The sequence below is a fragment of the Hevea brasiliensis genome, chromosome 2 (genome assembly GCF_030052815.1).
Source record: "Hevea brasiliensis isolate MT/VB/25A 57/8 chromosome 2, ASM3005281v1, whole genome shotgun sequence".
Lineage (NCBI taxonomy): Eukaryota > Viridiplantae > Streptophyta > Magnoliopsida > Malpighiales > Euphorbiaceae > Hevea > Hevea brasiliensis.
The window spans coordinates 116,629,379-116,649,929 of NC_079494.1; the positions used below are offsets into that span (position 1 = coordinate 116,629,379).

The 20,551-nt window shown below is 34.3% G+C and overlaps 2 protein-coding genes and 1 long non-coding RNA gene across 4 annotated transcripts; all 3 read right to left on the minus strand.

Annotated features, from left to right (window-relative positions):
* Nucleotides 1-64: 64 nt before the first annotated feature.
* LOC110664950 (40S ribosomal protein S18-like) lies at nt 65-1,952 on the minus strand. The gene is made up of 3 exons (XM_058140719.1): nt 1,620-1,952; nt 752-940; nt 65-638 (listed from the first exon to the last, which is right to left on the minus strand). Exons 1-3 carry the CDS (start codon nt 1,730-1,732, stop codon nt 533-535), a joined length of 408 nt encoding a protein of 135 aa, XP_057996702.1. The 5' UTR covers nt 1,733-1,952; the 3' UTR covers nt 65-532.
* A 1,028-nt stretch (nt 1,953-2,980) lies between these two features.
* Nucleotides 2,981-13,943, minus strand: LOC110664951 (uncharacterized). Of its 2 annotated transcripts, none has more exons than XM_021824867.2 (10): nt 13,765-13,943; nt 13,581-13,640; nt 10,840-13,490; nt 10,159-10,297; nt 9,952-10,034; nt 8,631-8,866; nt 8,014-8,100; nt 5,638-5,737; nt 4,735-4,948; nt 2,981-4,632 (listed from the first exon to the last, which is right to left on the minus strand). In XM_021824867.2, exons 3-10 carry the CDS (start codon nt 13,474-13,476, stop codon nt 3,383-3,385), a joined length of 4,746 nt encoding a protein of 1,581 aa, XP_021680559.2. In that variant the 5' UTR covers nt 13,477-13,490; nt 13,581-13,640; nt 13,765-13,943; the 3' UTR covers nt 2,981-3,382. The 2 variants fall into 2 exon arrangements, with proteins under 2 accessions (XP_021680559.2, XP_021680558.2); XM_021824866.2 differs by having other exon boundaries at nt 10,159-10,300.
* Nucleotides 13,944-18,241: 4,298 nt separating this feature from the next.
* LOC110664975 (uncharacterized) lies at nt 18,242-19,107 on the minus strand. The gene is made up of 2 exons (XR_002496773.2): nt 18,753-19,107; nt 18,242-18,669 (listed from the first exon to the last, which is right to left on the minus strand). It is a non-coding gene; the product is annotated as an uncharacterized LOC110664975 (long non-coding RNA).
* Nucleotides 19,108-20,551: the final 1,444 nt, after the last annotated feature.

Here is a 20,551-nt window from a genome sequence, read left to right on the forward strand (position 1 = left end):
AGGCACTTAAGCATCTCATTATCTACTATACATAAAGTTGGAACAGAAATGGCTATTTTCATAATTCGGCAACGACTTCTTACATTTACAGTAATAAGCATAGGAGCGGTCCAAAATGCCCAGCCCTCGATTGCATCTAGATTTCACATCATATGCTAAACCACACAAGTATTCACTAATGCTGATCTTTGAAACTGTATATAACATAACAAAGGGGAATAAAACAGGAAAAAAAATTCAAAACCACACACTGTGAGATTAGATTTTACCAAAATGCGTTAAAAAAAAGTTCAAAGGCCAATGCAATACTATTTTGAGAGAGAATATCATGCGATAGTATTTTGAGAGAATAATAGGCGAGTCCAACTAAATAACAAGTGGATCCAACCAAAAAATGCAAAAAGTAGCATTCGCAGTACAAAACTGTAACTTCGCTGAAATAAAAATTCCAAGACTTGCCAAGTTCTTTCAAAAAAACAAAATAATCAGAACATGCAAGATATCCAGAAACACATAATTTATAACCACCAAATTATCGCTTCTTGGAGACACCAACAGTCTTCCCCCTGCGGCCAGTGGTCTTGGTGTGCTGCCCGCGCACTCGAAGACCCCAATAGTGACGAAGACCACGGTGGTTTCTGCAACAGAGAATCAGACATTTGCAAAATAAATAAATCAAACATGCAAGGCAGCAATAGAAAATAGCAATTTCCCCTTAAAAGAAGGCATTTAATAAGAACAGAAGCAAAACCTGATCTTCTTCAACTGCTCAAGGTCATCTCTCAGCTTCATATCCAATGCATTGGATACAACTTGAGAATACTTCCCATCCTTGTAATCCTCCTGTCTGTTAAGGAACCAATCTGGAATCTTGAATTGGCGGGGATTGGCAACAATCACCATAAGTTTGTCAAGCTCTTCAGCAGATAGTTCACCAGCTCTACAAATAGTACAAAAATAAAAATATAAAACATTAGACAAAACCAATCAAGTGTTCAGTTAAATTTAATTTTGTAAAAATACACCAGACACAGCAGGAAAAACTAAAGGAAGGAAACATGTGCATTAAAACCATAAAGAAATCAGATAACAAATCTCTCAGACCCATTGGCATTCCAATGAAAACCCAAACGAAAGAAATTGATCATATAAGAATTTAAAAAAAAGAAGAAGAAGAGCTATTACTGTGTGACAAAGATCGTGATCTTGACCAGTGCCATTTTGTGCAATCTTTGAACTCTCTTAAATGGTAACCAACTAATAAAATTGACACTATAACGTAGTCATAAACCATGATGAAACTACAAGTTATTACTACCACTAAAAGACTAATGAAAATAAGTAAAGCTAACCACCATTAAGCCCAGTACAATTAGACCCCCAATATATCCCAAGTAACAAGAAATCTATCAAAATCAAATTCACTCTTATGCGGCTAGATTTTCTAGCTATTTCGTAGCAACAAATGATTACACCTAGTTCATAATCAAATACTCCAAAAAGCCTAAACATAAAACGAAAGGCAGATAACTGTAAAATAGAACAGAGGCATTTGCTTTATTTAAAGAGCAAACCGCATGGAAAGTGAAATAACGAGGGGAAAGTAAAGCGAGAAGGACCTCTTGTTCATGTCGGCATCGGCTTTCTTGCAGACGATGTTAGCGAAGCGGTGACCGATACCTTTGATGGAGGTTAGGGCAAACATAATCTTCTGTTTCCCATCGACGTTCATGTTCAGAACGCGAAGAATGTGTTGAAAATCTTCATTTGCTACGAACGACTACAAAATTTCACAAACATTAAAAAAGCAATCTCAAATCTGTCATACATAGTCCACAAACACAGGTTTCATAACTCACCATGGCTAGGGTTTTAGACGTAGAGAAGCTCTCTTCCCCTACAGCGGCGTATAAGTTCAGAGCAAATAAACAAGTCCCAAAACACTTGATGCGGAATGGAGAGGCATAGAGCGGCTTATATGGTGTGTCCTAAATTGATATTGCCAAAGTAACTAATTTTAGGGTAAATTTTTTAAAAAACAATTTTAGGATAATTCGCCAAATCAATACTTAATTTTTATATTTTTAAATTAAATAATTTTAATTTTTTTTATTTTTTTAACAACTTGAGCTTTCCAAACACTTAATTTCATTTTATTTTATTATTAATTATAATAAAATAATTAAAATATGCTTAACTCTATTTAATTTGAGGGAGTTAAGTTCATCAGATTTTATTTTGTTAATCTTTATTTAAGTTTGTATTTAAATAGTTAATATATTTTATATTTAAATAATTATATATATTTTTATATTTAAAATGTAATATATTCACATATAAATAGTTAATAATATATATATATTATTTTAATTTTAACCGTACATTCTCATATTTATTGAATATATAAATTATAAATAAAAACAAGAAATATTTGTACAATAGGATACAGTATTTTAATATATTTATTCTTAATCATTTAAGACAATACATAAAAAAATAACAATAATAAGTTAATTATAATTTGTTTGATTTAGTAGTTCTTTGGCAATGTAATGGACTTATTTATCTAAAAAATTACATTTGGTTGGTTTATATTTGATATATAATTATTCAACAATTAAAAATGAAGGAATTTTAAATGTAAAATTATTTAAATTTTTTGGTGTCCAACCAGAAAATATGAATATTGAGATAAAATCATTTATTACCATCTGCATTTCTAACCTTTTTTTTTAGGGACAAAATCCCCAGCTTCAAATAGAATTTCTCAAGGTTTTGGTCTACCGTCGAGTAACTGGCAAGCCCTTTTCATGGATTATATCCCAGCGTTTCAACAAAAAAAAAAAAAAAAAAGAAAATCATGAGATAAAAGAGCAAAACAAGATTAATAATAATAATAATAAAGGCATGAATTCACAAATCATCCCACCCATAACTATTAGAAATCTATAAACTTAAGCATCTCATATAAATAAAGATGGAAAAGAAATGAATATTTTCATTAATTCGACAATGACTTGTTCTATTTACAATAATAAGCATAAGAGAGGTCCAAAATTCACAGCCCTCGATTGCGTCTAGATTTCACATCATGCTAAACTACACTACTTCACTAATGCTGATCTTTGAAACTGTACATAACAAAGGGGAAGACAACAGGGGAAAAAAAAAATCCCTACACTCTTGAGATTAGATTGCCAAAATGACAAATTTGTTGACGAAAACCGGCAGAGGCTATCACCACCACTTAATGAAATGTTCAAGTGCTATGCTGGCATCCCAAGACACGACAAACTCTGCTTAATGAAAAGTCTAGAAAATCTATTGGTGCCAGTTGTCCAAAGAACACCTGATTTCTACTGCAAAAAGAATTAAACAGAAATCAATTAGCCTGGTTTGATAGAATTATCACCTCAGGTGCACCACATGAATTGCTCCCGCCAGAGGCACAGTGAAGAGCAACACCAGAAGCAGAGCTCGAACTACTAGCATGATCAAGCTCTAAATCAGAACCTGAGGGCTTTAACAATTTGGTATTCATATGAGCCTTATCAGAAGCTAAACCCCCATCAACAGTAAGGGCATCATTTTGAGTTTTGGCATACACATCTTTCAGGTCATAGACACCATCTCCACAAGAGCTTGATGCAACTTCAGTAGACATGCAAAGTGCATTACTCGTGAACCCATGCAAATTGGGTTCCCCACTGATATCAGAGGCCACCACATGACAAAGATCATTGCAATTGGAATTATCCATAGCAAGGGAAAGTTTTGATTCATGGTTATCAGGCCCATTGCTTTGACAGAGAGAACTGAAATTTTGTTCAAGAGGCAATACAGCAGAATGCCCATTCAACACATCTTGTACTCTTTGGTGAGCTTCGGAGGATATTGACTTGACAACATCATACGAGATATTACTAGTCTTGGACTCGTGGAGAACAGCATTCTCTTTTGAAACTTTTACTCCATGCTCAGAAGCCAAGTCTGGGAATTGAGAACTAATGATTTCAGCAGTGGCATGCACAGAATCCTCTCCAACAGAGCCAGGATTCTGTTCAACATTGCTAGCTTCTATTTTCACTTCACAAGAAACCGTTTCAATATCACCACTTGAAGCATGTGGAGATTCTCCTAAACAATTAGCAGATTCAGATCCAATATGAGATACCGCAGGCAATGTACATTCTACCTCTGATGCAATATGCTGGTTTGATTGCACATGCAGTTCTTTTTTTGATGCATTGTCAGAGGGCAGAATAATGGAAGCAGACGGATGATTCTGTTGTCCAGTAATCTTTGCCACTTGTTCATTAGCATCACATGAAGAATCGAGAGGGGACACAACATTTTCATCTCTCTCATCCAGATTATCAGAAATCATACCAAAATTATCATTGCATTTTATTTTACTCTTGTCCTGAATTGTGAGATCAGATGGCTCATTCAAGCACCCATCAGAAAGTAGACCAGATTCAGCAGCGGCACATTCACCAATTACATCACCAACAAAAGGTACATTGGTCTCACTGGAACCTTTCAAATCAAATCTAGCTGAAGATCTCTCGACAAAACTACTTGTCGCATCTTCCGTGGTATGAAGTTCCCTGAGCTCGGCGGGCTTCAATCCTACAACAATATACATAGTGTTGAACAGTCATCAATAAGATAAAAAGTCAAAACCCTTCAACTATTACATCTGGGTGATCACTGATTAGAAATAGCAAATACCTTGTACTGGATTCATATTTTCTTCAGGAAACTGATGCTTCAGTAATGGTTTCTGTAACATATCAACACCAGGGAACACCATCATATTCATGTTCCTCAATATTTTCTTGCTCGAGTCTTCAATGGGCTTGAAACCAAACACTGAAGTCCATGTTTCCCTTAGCTCCGAGACAGCTGGTATGACCAATTTCTCAACATCTAAAGAGCATAGAGCCTGATAAGAGATTCAGAGAAGGAAATAAATAAAAAGGAATTTCAAATAAGTAGGAAGAACACAGAGATGTCTTTCACTGGAGCAAGTGAAATTCAAGATTAGCCATTGAAAAAGATAGGATATTCCTTCATGCAGAAACACAATCATTTGGGAATATGCATAAATTCAGATAAAAACAGAAAACGCTCAAACTTTAATTTTCGGTCATTATTTCCAACACAGATAGAGATATATCCAGCAGAACGGCCAATTCACAAAGCACTTTTCTTTTTTTTTTACGGTGCATCCCATTTCACAAAATAATGTGAATTATAAATTTCAAGAAATCCCCAAATTTTTGGGACAAAAGCTTAGTTGAGTTGAGTATAAATTCCAAGAAACCATTAAACAGAAAGATCATGCTAGAAAAAGTAAGAAATTTCAGTTGTCATTAACTGCAACTTATAACTTTACGAAATTTGTTCATTTTTATTTGGAAATTTAGATCATGTCCTTTGACTTCACCTGTTTCAGCTTGTGCTTTATAAACTGCTTCAGAACAAACTAAGAAATCATCTCTCCAAAGGATAAATTATTGGGACTTCACATTCTATTCAAATGAGGTAAAGAAGTCCACTGTGGACACATTCATAAAATTCAGGCACACGAAATTGCAGATAAGCAAAGAAGGCATTAAGTACCAAACCTACCATTTCAATTGCAGTCAGAAGTCGGCGACACATTCCTTGACGTCTATAGGTGTAGCGGGTCCCGATGAATGGCATCTCTGCTAAATGATTCCCATGAATCCTATTTGACCATGCATTAATCATGTTATTTTCAATATTTACATTCTCATAACTTGCTACATACACATGCACCGATGTGAATGCCAAAAAAAGTCATTGTAGTAAAGCAAGAAAACAGATGGAAGGGTAGTGGGTAGTCAATGCATTCAATAAAATTAATATGACCAACTTAAAGTGGAAAAGGGCAAGAAAAAAAAAAGAAAACAATATCTAATACACACACAACTAATCAACATAAAAATTGCAAGCAAATGCTACAAGATGCTTAGGATAAAATAGAAGATTGCAACAATAACTAAGCTTTCATTACAAACTAGTTGGAGTCGGCTATATAAATCTTTTTTTGCCATTCAACTATATTTAAAACAAATTCTGTATCAATATCCAAAAATTGTAAATCTTTTAATACTACTTCCCTCTAAGTCATTTTAGATCTCTCAATTTCCTTTCTCACTTATTCCACCACTAACTTATGCAGTGTTGTTAAAGGTGCTGAGAGGCATTGAGTGAGGTGAAGCGTCGAAGTGGGAACTCGACTGACTAAGGCGCGCCTGGATTTGAAAAGGCGAGCACCCTGGGACAAAATGTGAGAGATGCCAGGCATTGCGAGGCATTGCCTCATGCATATAATGATATATTCTTTTTTTTTTTAACAAAGATTAAAAAACCCCAACCCTAGCCCTTCATTTTGATGCCACCATCTGCTAGAAAACAAGGTCAGACCACAACGGCACCTGGGCAGGTGATTTTCTCTCATCCTTCCTCTCTCTTTCTCTCCTCTTCTTTATTCCTCTCTCCTCTCCTCTTCTTCTCTTCTTCTCACCTAGCATAGCAAAACAGCACTTGCGCAAACCTTTTTTTCTCTTTGTAATTTTTTTCTTCTTTTCTCTCCTTCTCCTCCTATACTATTCTTCTCTCACTCACAACCATCTATATAGCATATACACTTTATTTTTTTTCTGTTTTTTAAATTAGTATTTTCTTTGTATGCTTGCTTGGTCACTGAGTGGTGGATCTAGACATCCACTGAATATTGGTAGAATTGTTAGGGCGGTGATTTTAGCTATATATATATAGCGCCTCGCTTCAAAAAAGCACTCGCCTCACCTCACCTTTTGGCTAAGGCCATAAAGTACCCCGTTGCTTTATTGTCGCCTCTCACCTGAATGACACTGAACTCATCACACTTTCATATTCTTAGTTAACTCTCTTTCATTTTATCCCCAATGTGTGGCACATGCACTCTCTGATAGATGTGGTCATTTTTAATTTTATTCATTATTGTGTTAGCAACCTCTATGACCTAGAAGCATTACACATTTCCGAGGATTTAACCCAAAATCGTTTAGAGTGGAGAAAGAGAATCCATATAGCCGACCCCAAATTTTTGGGAAAAAGGCTTAATTGAGTTGAGTTGAGTTAGCAACCTCTATCTAAACATCCGCATTTTAGCCATACTCATCTTGTAAATATGTTGTTCCTTATATGCCCAACATTTACTCCCATACAATATAACTAGTCTGACCACATTCATTTGTACAAATCACATGATACACCCATTGCAATCCTCTATTTCATCTATCCTATTTGATCCTATGAATTACATTCTCATCTATTAACTTGTTTCTCTAGATGATAAAACCTAAATAGAATATTGCAACAACTACACTAAACTCACAAGACCCACAAACCAACATGCTTAGACACATAAGTGGCCATTCAATAAACATGGTGGGCAAGATAACAAGGCAACACCAAAGAAAAAAGGGAGGGGTGAACTCATGAGAAGTATACCTTCAAAAATAGAAATCTCGTACATATAATTTTGTTAAAATGTCAAACATTTTATTATGTTATGTACTCTTATTCAAAAACTAAATTCAAGGGTTTCTTCTTCAACAAGAGTGCTCAACTAAATCATATAGGGAACGGTGATATAGTCAACAAAACTAATCCAAAGCAAATCAATCCTTTAAAATGAAATTCATTCCGGCTAAAATTGCATCTGCTCATGTGTCCCCATTTGGAATTTTTAATGTCTCATATTACAACACATGCATGCATTTATCCAATGCCTTGTAGATAGGGATAATGAGATGTACAAAATTAGCATTACGTTCCAGACGACTGTTCTTGCTAGAAAGTAGATAGGGATAATGAGATGTACAAAATTAGAGTTATGTTCCAGAAGACTGTTCATGCTAGAAATTATTCCTGACAATATTCATTCTTTCCAGATGTGATCTATAGAATGGCACAAATATTAAGTGAATATACCTAATTGATGCAGCAGCAATTAGGTCATCCCCCCTCTCTAGGATTGCAGTGAAGAAACCACTATAGTTCAATCGGTGAAAATTGGACCTGAAACAGAAATTAGAAATTCAATAATAAACAGCTGTATAAAAGTTCAACTGTCCTCTAAATAATAAAGAGTCAGGAGGACTGATTTATAAAAAGAAACGAAAACAAGTGAAAAAAAGTACTGCAGTTGGACATATTTTAAGGCCAGTGCTTCAGAAAATTACTATTAGGCTTGCTGTAAATGAGCTATTTGCTATAGAAAATTAGCAAAATCCATGTCTATCCAAATGTACATAATACAACAGAATAAGGTGCTACTTCATGGCCAGATAAAACAGATAGACGGAGATCCTTTACCAGCATATTAACTTCATCCAGTATGTAGCTTAACTTAAATGGTTAAAGGGCAAATTTTCATTTTATAAAAAGATTGCAAGCAATGGAGATTCCCTTTTTCTTCTATTATTTAACAACATCAGAATTTAAATAATTCCCTGAGCACATTTACAACTCTTCCCCATTTTGTTCAGAAAGTCTTTAAAGACGGTACAAATCTACGTGACTAAAGATGCTGAGTCAAGCATGCTTACCGAAAATTATAGACAATATTGCGAATCAGATTGACGCCACTTCTATGGTCAACCATGGGCAAAAAGCACTCATCCATTATATGCAATGCAACAGCCAACTTTGAGTTGCATTCAACTTTATGAGGCTCAATGAGAGAAATATCAGGGCCAACATCAAATCGACGAACAAAAGTCCATGAAAATCCTTCATCCAGTTCATGTTTTACCCCAAAAAGTATCTGCAGTCTCTTGTATAACTGACAGAACAAGAACATGTAGATTTCAAAATGTTTTTAGAAGCCATATTCCGATGTAAATTACAAAAAAAAGAAAAATAAAAATAAAGATAAAACTATCTATTCTCAGGAGAAAAGATTTGCATAGGCCAATGCTAACTAACTCTGAAAATTATTTCATCAACCATGTGAGTGAATTCTGCTTTTAGTAATACATGGGATGATAACTAAGTAAAACTACTGAACACATGCGTATTCCAGAGTCTTTTATCAGATTTTTCATAGCTACACTTGCTTTCACTTTTCTTTTGTAACTAAAATATAAAACTTAATGGATTCACCTGCGCAAACACTGTAAGAATACATTACAAATCAACATAAATCATGGAAACTTGCATCCAATGCAATGATTATATTACTTCTTATTGGGACATAAATACAACACGACCATGTGCAAAGCAAATAAGATGAGTTCACACAACTTGATGTGCTCTATGAAAACTCTACCTCATATCTCACAGTAACAGCATTTAACATTCTGTGACTGACATGCAAAGGTCATCAACGTAAATATATGAAATTTAGAGTATTTGTAGTTTTAAATCTATTAAAAGAAACCTTGCATAGAATCAAACAATAACCACATGGCTGTCACAAACTCAGGCATATGCTGCAGCTACAAAAAAAATTTCAGCTGCTGAAGCATAGCCGTATATATGCTTCAGCTCCTAAAAATTTACTTGGCACCTTTAAAATACACCTTATCTAAATCTTACATTTAACAATTCGTCAATACCTACTTAGTATTTATAAATACAACATGACATACATAAAAAATAAAAAATTCATTACTTTCAAAGAACTATAATTAAGATTACAAATAATTATTTTAATAATTTTATTTTTAAATAAAAAAACTTAATAATATAAAAACTAGTAATAGTTGCATGTTTGTTTTAATTTTTTTTTCTATTTTTCTATTAAAATGCCCACATTTTAAAAAATGGTTCATATCTAGTAGTATTGTAGTAATAAAACTTTCATTGCAGATCCAACTCAACAACCTTGCTTCCAACTGCTAATACACCAACAATAACTGACCATACCTCTTGGCATTTCTTCCCACAAAAGGCCGAACTATCACAATCATCACTTATAGCATCCTTCACCAAAGCACAGGATTGGTGATCTACAGCAAAAGAAATCTCATAATACAGATCAATTTAATGACACCAACCACTGCAAATTCTAGTACAGTAAAAAAAAGTAACATACAACTGTGCATCAAAACTCTATGAAGAAAGAGTCAATACATTTCTCCTCACAGAAACGACATGTAAGTAATGCATGTAATGAAGAAGCATTATCATTCTCTCTCTGAAATGTATTCCCACCAGCCATGCCACAAAATTTGCACAAACAATATAAGCAACGCCAGAGCCCGGAGGGGAACTTCTGTCATAAGAAGAAAAAGAAAAGATTACTGATGCTATTAGGTTAGAAATATTTAAACCTATTTCTACAAGTACCAGCTGATAAGTTGAAGTCAACCTTAAGCAAATTAGTGAAAGCCCCTTTTGAGGAGGCAACTAGACTGTAGTCCTTTCACCAAATGATGCATGTTTTGGGCTCACTGGAGGGTGACCCAATTTGCCCTGGCCCAATCATGCAGAGACTATTAAAGTTATTTGGGAATTAGTTGGAGTGAACAACCCATTTTTACTATTTATCAAGTGGCACTCAATTCTAGTTTCTATTGTTCTTAGGTTTTATGAACAATCCCTATCCGGTAACAACAATCTACTGCCAAAATCAAAAACACTAGCAAGGCTGGAATGCTACCTGAACAGAAAACTGAACTAAACATGGCCAGGGTTAATAACACCTTCCTACAATAACACCCCCCCCCCCCCCAAAAAAAAAAAAAAAAATCATAACAATTATGTGAGAAAAAAAAAAACAATAATCAAAGCAAAACAGTGAATAATGCATACTTTTATCTCTAGGCAGCTTTGATGGAATGTTGATGGGCAACCATCACAACAAATCAGGTCCCCACCATCTCCACAAATCCCACATGTATCGTCATTAGGATCTTCACCATCAATATCAATGAAATGGAACCCTTCACGAGAAGAATCATCTTGTTTAAGCCATGAATCTAGCTGGCACTGCAGGAGTGAAGATCCAGTCTCTAAATATATATTTTTGAATGGCTGACTGAATTTGCCACCTGAATGAGCCTCAAATTCTGCAATTGTAAAAATTTTACTACAGCAGTCACAACGAATGCCATCTGTTGTAATCCTACCCTTCATCACAGCTCGTGTTTTCCTCTGTTTCAAGCAATGCACCTTCTCATCTAGCCGGACAGTGCCCAGATCAATCATCCAGGCAAGCACAGTTCGCTTCCCACTATACAGCATATAGCCATCACTTTCAGACTCTTTGCCCTCTTGAGAATTTCGAACCATCAGAGCACATCGCTTTCTACCATGTGTTTCAAGTCGCTTCCGACCTCTGACAGACACTGCTGTTTCCTGGCCCGTTGTACAGGCTAAATCGTTCTGTCTGCAATGCAAGGATCTCAGTTTTGTTCTTCCCTTCAACTTCTTAGAGTTGACACCGGCCACAGCACCCAGTTTTCTTTTGCACAGTTTCCACTTTTTCCTTCTAGTAACTACTTCAGTTTCTTTCTCACCCTTCTCTTGGCTCCATTTCCTTTTCTTCTTATTTTTGTCTGATCGTACCTTCTTCATTACTTTAGTAAGTATGCTAAGTTCCTCATCTGGAATTGGAGTAAATTTGAAATCAGACTTACAGGTATTTGAATCACCTTTTCCATCTTCATAATGCTTCTTAAGCACCCGATAAGCCAAGGTGATGGACCAGTGAGTCCTTCCTTCAGGATTAACATACACTGCATCCTTGTATTCTCTACCATTCCTTGGCCTATATTGAATCTCCCAGCCAGCACCCAAAAGCAATTCCACAATTTTATCTCTCACTGCCTGCCTCAGTGATCTACCGTGTCCCATTTCCCCTACGTTCTGTTTAGTTTCCCCTCCTTCCTTCTCATCATTGCTGCAGGTAATCTTCCTAGCTCGCAGTAATCTCATGTTGTATTCGTTCCCAAGTCCCTTTCCTGCCAATGAACTATTATTCCCAACATTGTGGTTCATAACATGTATGTTGTGTTTTACTGATTTGTTTTTCCTCAGTGCATGCATCATTTTACCCTTATTCACCTTGGGAGGTCTCCCACGATTAGGCTTCAGCTTCTTCCTCACTTCTCCATAAGATTCATCACCCTCTTTACAAGCAGGTTGATCAGTTTCTTCATTTCCCATGTCAAACATTTTCATTACTGATCCATCATTCTTCTGAGCCTTTGGTGGTCTCCCATGCTTATGCTTCGAGTTTTCCCTCCATTCATTATTTGGCTGATCACTCATTTCGCCAGCAGATTGATCACACTCTTCCTCCTCCACCTCAGCCCCTTTCTTATTAGACAGATCACTCCCCAGAGCCTTGGACAGTCTCCCACGACTAGAATTTAATTTTTCAATCTCTTCATTCTCCGTCTGATGACTAGCAGATAAATCAATCCTTTCCTTTTCCATCTCATCCCTCTTTTTCTCATACTCATCATTCTCCTGAGCCTTGGGAAACCTCCCACGCTTAGGCTTTATGTTTTTCCTCCCTTCAGGCTGATCACTCTCTTTGCCAGCAGATTGATTAACCTCTTCCTCAACCTTTTTCTTCTCAAACAGATCACTCCCCTGAGACTTGGGCGGTCTCCCGCGCCTAGGCTTCTGATTGCTCACTTGACTAGCAGACAAACCAATCCCTTCCTTTTCCAAGTCACCCCACTTTTTCTGAGACTCATGATTCTTTGATGACTTGGGAGGCCGCCCGCGCTTACGCTTTAGCTTTTTTACACTCTCTCGATCAGCAGATTGTTCAATCTCTTCCCTCACCACATCACCCCATTTTAGTTGAAACTCACTCTTCAGAGACTTGGGAGGCCTCCCCCGTTTGCGCACTAATTTTTTCCTCTTCATGTTACCTAAATGATAACCGTACCTGCCAACAAAATGACCACTCTCTTCTTTTTCCACATTGACCCGCTTCTCCTCAAACGCACCTCTCCTTGTGGTCTTTTTCCCAACAAAACCACCATTACTTTGTCCCCTCTCAGTTTTTTGCCCAGACCTTGACCGCAGAACCGTACCAACAACCTGCAATTTACCATCAATAGGCTCATCCTTCACCTTCTGTCTTTTGACACTATCATCTTTACTCTCTCCCTGATGATCTATTCTAGTTCTTTTCCTCCTACTATTAGCACACTTCACAACGTTATCCTCATCAGTATCACTCCCAGCACCACATTCCTCATATCTTGACCCATCAATCTGATTCATCTCTGTTTCTTCTTTTGGGGCAGAAACTAATATATCTTTTTCAGTCCAAGAAGCAACCAATTTTGGGGTGCTCTCAGCAGCCGAGTTGAAGCCCCTTTCTTCAGTACTGTCTACCTCCATTTTAACGGTTGCTTGGCAAGGCGACGACTCACCATCGTCAGTTTTCGCCAACAATTTGGCGCTGGATCGCAAGCCCTCTCTCATCACTAACAAAATCCCTAATTTAAAAAAATAGGCACAGCATTTTGGTTTTAATGCAACTTCAATAAAATCAAAATACAAGTTTAAATAACCTCCATTGATCTTACTCGCTGGTTATAGCGATAAGAGTCTTGAAGCTGGATCTGAACAGCGTTTAGAATCAAAACCTGGCATCCAAATACAAGACCCAGAAATCAAAAAAAAAATCAGAATATAAATTGTACGGACGGATCCTAACAAAATCGGAAGCAACGAAGAAATGGGGAAAATAAAAAAAGGAAAAGACTTTACCAGAGAGCAATATTTTTACGATCTTACGACGTCGTACAAGTATACCCAATGCTTGGCCATGGCGTGTAGTCTGGAAAGAGAAGAAGAGAGCGAAGGGTTTAGAGGGAGAAACAAAGTGACAAGGAAAGGAGATTGGGAGATTTTTCAAGGTTTTTTTGGGGGCTTTAGCTTTTACAATGTTTATAATTACGTCTATATAGGCTGGTCTTCGTTTGGGTCAACTGTTATGCTGGTAGCCTGGGCTGGATTGTCATTTTGCATTGCCTATGATTTTCAATTTCCCTCCATTGGGAGAACCCCCCAAAATTAATCTAACTTAATTATCAACTTTTATTTCATGCCACCTATTAATTCAAAATAATGTATGGTTTTGGGGTTACAATACTTTGATCAAATTTCCTAGGGAGGTAAAAAAAGTCCATGAACTTTTTGAAATTTAAAAGGAAATTTTATTATATATATAAAAATTTTATTAAAATTAATATAATTTTAACAATAATTTATTTTTATCGTGTGATTTATAATAATAAAATATTTATTGATACTCTAATGAATTAAGGAAATATATATATATATTAAAAAAAACATTTTCAGTGATTTTTACAACTATTGAAAATTTATTGTTAAAATTTAAAGTTACATTTGAATCGTCATAAAATTTGAATATTTTTATTGATGATTCAATTAAACGTAATATAAACTAAAATTAAAAGAAGTAATGCAACTCTTATAAAGGTTTTGTATGTGAAACTCGTGCTACTGAGATTTCCAAACTTAGCTACTATTCAAATCATCGACGATGGGGTCTAGTTGTGAAAAGCAAGACCTGTGGATTGAGCGCTGGCCTTTTTTATTTTTTTTTTGAGTGTGGTAGTGGGCTGGCAATGAAAAAGCACCGGTGAGGTGAGGTTGGCTGGCAAAGGAGAAAAATGAAAACGGAGTACGCTAAGATTGAACATTATCTATTAGTTTGTTAAATGAGATTTTTCTTATTTAGTTACTATTTATAATAAATTTAATATATAAAATATATAATAAAATTAAATTTATTAAATATATAATTCTATATATTTATATTTTTAATTTATGATATATCGAATCTCAATAATTTTTTATTAAATGAATCATCATGCACTAAGTTATAGGTTTGGTATGACGTAATGTATACTTAATAATTTAATTTACCTTATTAACCGCTTTTAAAAAAAAATTTAAAAATGATTTAAATATTTCTTTATACACTTTTTTTTGGTAAGTCAAATAAGCCTAATTTTAACTTTTAAATTAAATAAATTTATAACTTTCCATATTTAAAACAAATTAATCAAAGTATAATAAAATACTATTTTAATTAATTTTAAATATTAAAAATATTTACATTTTTAATTAAATAAAAATTAAAAAAATAATTAAACACAAACTCATATCCTTCCCTTTTTTATTCTTCTGCTTTCCCATACGCACTGTAATTACTGAACTGAAGAGTTTGGTTTTAAGGATGTTTGTGAAGCTGCAGCCAATTCTCACAAAAGCTGCCCTTGAAAGGCAACCACAAGAGGGGGATAAGCTTACAAGCTCATCATGCTCCTTGACAGCAGCTTCTTGGGTCTTACTCTCTAATAGACAGCAACAAGTTACTAGAAGGGCTAGACACGTCCCTTAGAGGCTATGATGCATGGAAACCGCATGCGGGGGCGTTTCCCTGTGTCGAAAATGTGAAGATGCGCTGGCGGAACGTTTTCCGGCCGTTTCCGTAAATTTTGAGAATCGGAAAGTTTCATGGAGCGGACAAGCGTTTCTTTAATTTAAAAAATTAAAAAAACTCGGTTCATCTATTCTTTTGACTCATGCCGCATCAGATCATAAGAAGAAGATTACTTACCTGGTGATGACAGACGGCAGCGACGACAGCGACGTAGCGCAGGTGAGTACTTCCCGTCCAATGCTCTGCTTCCTTTTAGATCCCATTCCCATCCCATGCTATGGGACTACCTCCTTCTTTAAGATCCCATGTTCTGCTTCCTTTTAGATCCCATTTCCATCCATGCTCTGCGACTGCCTCCTTCTTTAAGATCCCATGTTCTGCTTCCTTTAGATCCCATTCTCATCCATGCTCTGCTTCCTTCTTTAAGCGATACTCTGCTTTTTTTTTTTAATCGATACATGCTCCCTCTTGATTGGCATAGCTGTTTTATATTTGAATTAATGGATTTGTGTTGGTTTGGGTTAATGGGTTTTGAATATGCGTTTGGTTTAGAATTTATAATTGCATTTGTGGATTTGATTTGGAACTTATAATTGCATTTAGAATTTATACCTTTAGATGTGAATGTGATTTAGCAAAACAATATGTAATTTATATATATATATATATATATATATATATATATTACATTTTACGCTGTTTCACCTATATTTCTATTTCTTATATTTTTGAAAATACTGTTTTCCAGTATCCGCGTTTCTGTGCTACATAGATTAAAGACTTAATTAGCAAAATATCCTCAAATTGAGTTTCGAGCAGTGGTTCAAGGAGCACCAGCGGCGGTGATGAACAGTGGACGCGCTTCTTCTAGGAATTCTCGCCGTGGGTTTTGATGTTTTGATATTATGCTCCTTGATTGGTCTTGATGTTTATGGGTTTAGGGGAGAATACAGAATTTATGAGTTTGAGGGAGAATAAGCTTTTCTGGGTTTGATATCATTTTTTTTTTAATTTTTATTTAACTAAAAATAATAAATATTTTCAACATTTAAAAATAAAAAAATATTATTTTATTATTAAAAATATAATATTTATTAAATCTGCATTAATATGAGTTTAAATCAAAAATTTAGGGGTTAATTAGGAAAAACAATAAATGAAATCATCACAATAAATAATTATAATAAAACTATTATACATACATCGATTTCATTAAATAAAAACTCATTAATTAGGCCATAAAGTTAAAAATTAACTTATTTGAGCCCTATAGAATAATAAAGGGCATATACAACCTTTTCTCCAAAAATTTTTATTAAAAACCAAGCTGAATCAGTTCAACTGATTTCTAAAATCAAAATCTAAACTGAATCATACAGTAAAATAAATCAAATTTTCAATGCAGTTACATTATGCCAGTTATTTCAATTTAAATCAAATTTTATTTACCACTATTTCTAATGCATCTTGCATAATGCTTGAAATTAAATATTAAACATAAATTGTGCATGGTTAAAATAACAAATATAAAATATTTTATTTATCACTTTTTTCTCATAAAATATTAATATGAAATGCTAACCTTTTCGCATAAGGGAATACAATTTATATTATTATTATTGTTATTATCAATGAATGTGATCTAAACAATTAATTACTATTAAATAATATTAATGTGACGACATATAAGTAAAAATGTTAACACCATGTGTTAATCATATAAGTGATTTGTGAGCACCACACTTCATGCCACAGTAATACCATTTAACAGTTACAACGGTTTATATCACAATTATTAAATAAAAAAAAAAGGATATCAATTTAATTGTTTTATGTAATCTTTAAACTTATAAAATTTTAAGTCTCAACAGTCGAGTAAATTGTAAAAAATAATTTGTAAAAAATCTTAAGATATGATTTTGTATTTCCCAATAATTTATGAGATAGGAAAGGGTCTAATTCTATGGATCCCAACATTAATCACTAGAATCTTGTTATTGATATACCATAAGTTTGACTTTTTCCTTCAAATAACTATCCAATACAATTAGAGGCGTGCAATTGGTCGGTTATGTTTCGAACTGAATCGAAATAATTGAAATATTGAAAAACACTTTTTTAAAGATGGAACTAAATCGAAGTTAATAGAAAATCGAATCAAACTGAATTAAAATTCTCGGTTCAATTCAGTTCAGTTTGATCAATTTAGGCCTTTGAGCCTGCTTCTTTTGAGCTTTCAAAAATTAAAATGAAAACATTTCAAGGCAAATAATCAATTACCAATGAGTAGGCTGTGCTAGACTATGGAGCATATAAGACTACAGAGATTAAAACACTAAAGTCCATTTTTTTCCTGTCGATTCGGTTTTTCATTATTTTTTGGGTTAAAAAATCAAACCAAACTTATGAAAAATCACATATCAAAACCAAACTAAAATGGTTCGATTTTTCGGTCTTAACTCTTGTGTGCTCACCCCTAAATACAATAGAATTTTTTTTTTTACAATATTTATATGGTACCATACTGTCATTGCACTGCAAAAGAAAGTTATGGGTTGTAAAGAAAACAAAAATTAAGAGAAACAAAACAAAGGTCTTGCTTTCCTACATTTTATCCCCATTTCCTGAACATCCTTTCACTCTTTACTGCATTAATTCTCCGTAACTAAACATGATTAGAACAGAGAGAGCAGCTTAGTAGACTCAAACAACAGAGTATATCCAGATCCCACAAGGGGAAAAAAAAAAGAAAAGAAAAAGCTGCAGTGTAAATAATAGAATCTAGATGTCACATTATTCAATTTATACAATAAGTTAAACTTTCTTCTGAGTATACATTAACATAATGCAGTTGCTCTGCATATGTATCTATGCACGCATATATATAGAGCATTGTTATCGGCTACCATCTTTGGCAAATGCCAAGGCAAACCATACTTGGCCAATTACCTATGCTTCACAACATTCCTGTTCATGGATTCCATGTAGCCAGACTCAGCTTAGAATGTAGTTAATAACTAAATAGAACAGAAGAACCACCACCTGAGAAGCAGGGACTCCTGCAGGACCTGTGTATTTTATATATCATTTCGATGGCAAAGATGTTGGCTGGTGAGATTCAACCAGGATTGACCACAGGACATGCACATCTTCACATGGGCAAGACTTCACGTCCTTGTACAGAATGTATATCCCTCTACCTGTAAAAGTTTTTCAATAATGCTTTTTGTTTCATATATAGAGATGGGTTACAATAAGAAAAAAGAAAGAACGAGGAAATTACGCTTTCTGTGGCCAAAATGCAGACGATCCCAAAACTTCTTCAAGGGGGAGACGAGGAAGTGAAGCCACCCCATCTGGAAGATGTGGGTTTAGTTCTTCAAATGGTAGGTGAAAGGTTGGAAGGAATTATAGGGAGGGAGTTAAAATCATGGAGGGGTGTTTGCTTAGACTGAGGTGACTTTAACATTACTGTTCCTTCATCTCCTTTCCTTTCCATTCCCTTTCAGGATAATGATGCAAGAAAATATGTCCCCTTGGTACTCTGTCTTTGTCACTCGCTTAATCCCTTGTCCAAGGTGCTTAACCCAAATTAGGGACGAAGCCAATATAATCATGAAAAAATTGGTTCTTAATTAGTCTAGGTTTCACACTTCCAATCTTGCCGTACCTCATATTGAATTAATTCACTTGTTTCTCAAGCCAAAATCAGTTTCTGTACCTATTAAATATTATATGATCAATTGATTTGCCCACCCACTAGTGGGATTTCTCTTATTTTTGCTCCCTCAGTCCACTACTTGTTATGTGTCGGCAGAATTAGAATGAAGCTTCTCTAGAAATTCCAACAATCATTACAAGTTTTCTTATTTTTACTTATTTCAATCTTTTGGGCAAGGAGGTAGTCCTGCAAGAAAAATGGACTAATTAGTAGCTTCTCCTTAAAGGTTTCTGGCAAAACGCAATCTGATCAGAAGATTTATCATTAATAAATCAATCTTAATCAGTCACTAAAGTAAATCAATCGCAATCTGTATTGGCTAGCTCTTGCATTTTAAAGTTTTACTAATTCCTTTTCAGGCATGGAAATCCAATAATTTTGCAGTTATGTTCCCACTTCAGGAAACTGATAATTAGTGAGTTTCTCTGTGAGCAATTTTGGTTAATAGCCAATTTACCCATTTATAACCCAATTGTGCTTGCAGACTCAACAATAACAACAAAGCCAAAATGTAACCTCTTTGGTCACCAGCAGAAATTAGTCCTCTGCTCTAGAACTCCTCCAAGCTACTCTCAAAGGGAATTTAAATAATTACATTGAATCAAAAGAATGATGTCCCTGGAAGATGTAAAGCAGGGTGTGTGGTAAAATGTCGTGGTTGTTGGATATAAACCGGTGAACGAGACTTAATAAATGGTACATAAGCTTCTAAGAATGGAATTATTTGAAAAGTGTACGCCATGTAATCAGATCTTAATTATTTCCTCACCTCCCTCCCTCGTTCCTATGTGTTTTCCTTTTTGGCAGTAATTAAATTTTAATTTTAAATTAGTTGACATCGAGCATATAAATCCTTCTGGACATTCAGACCCTATTGAGGGAAAATATGTTCTATCGAAACATCATTGGAATTAAGCTCAATTTTTGCCCCTTGCTTGTTCGAAATGCCTAATCTAACCTATTTTTAACTTTTAATTCAATTTAGTTAAGAAATTTTAATTTATATTTAATTTAGCCAAAATTTAAAAAAGTGCAACTCACTCACATGAGTTTAGTTTTTTTTTTTAATTTTCAAATATTTTTAAGTTAATTATTTTTTAATACTAATTACTTAATTAATTATTTTTAATCTTAATTAATTAACTGTAATTAGTTAATTTTATATTTTACCTTACTAATATTAATTACAATATGAAAATAAAAAATAATATTTTTTATATTTTAAGTTTTATTTAATTATAATTTTCTAATTTTAAATTAAAAACATGAAAAATATAAAAATAATATTTTTTAATTTAAATAATTATAATTAATTATAATAATTATTTTTAATTTTAATTAATTATATGAAAATATAAAAA

Excerpts from the sequence above, each read along its gene's own strand:
- LOC110664950 (XM_058140719.1), bottom strand. The coding sequence starts at position 1,732 with ATGAACGTCGATGGGAAACAGAAGATTATGTTTGCCCTAACCTCCATC. Across the intron at positions 941-1,619 it reads GATGCCGACATGAACAAGAG|AGCTGGTGAACTATCTGCTG; the intron begins GTCCTTCTCGCT and ends TACTATTTGTAG. Across the intron at positions 639-751 it reads GAGCAGTTGAAGAAGATCAG|AAACCACCGTGGTCTTCGTC; the intron begins GTTTTGCTTCTG and ends TCTCTGTTGCAG.
- LOC110664951 (XM_021824866.2), bottom strand. The coding sequence starts at position 13,476 with ATGAGAGAGGGCTTGCGATCCAGCGCCAAATTGTTGGCGAAAACTGAC. Across the intron at positions 10,301-10,839 it reads AAAGCTGCCTAGAGATAAAA|AAGTTCCCCTCCGGGCTCTG; the intron begins GTATGCATTATT and ends TTCTTATGACAG. Across the intron at positions 10,035-10,158 it reads TCGTTTCTGTGAGGAGAAAT|ATCACCAATCCTGTGCTTTG; the intron begins GTATTGACTCTT and ends CTTTTGCTGTAG.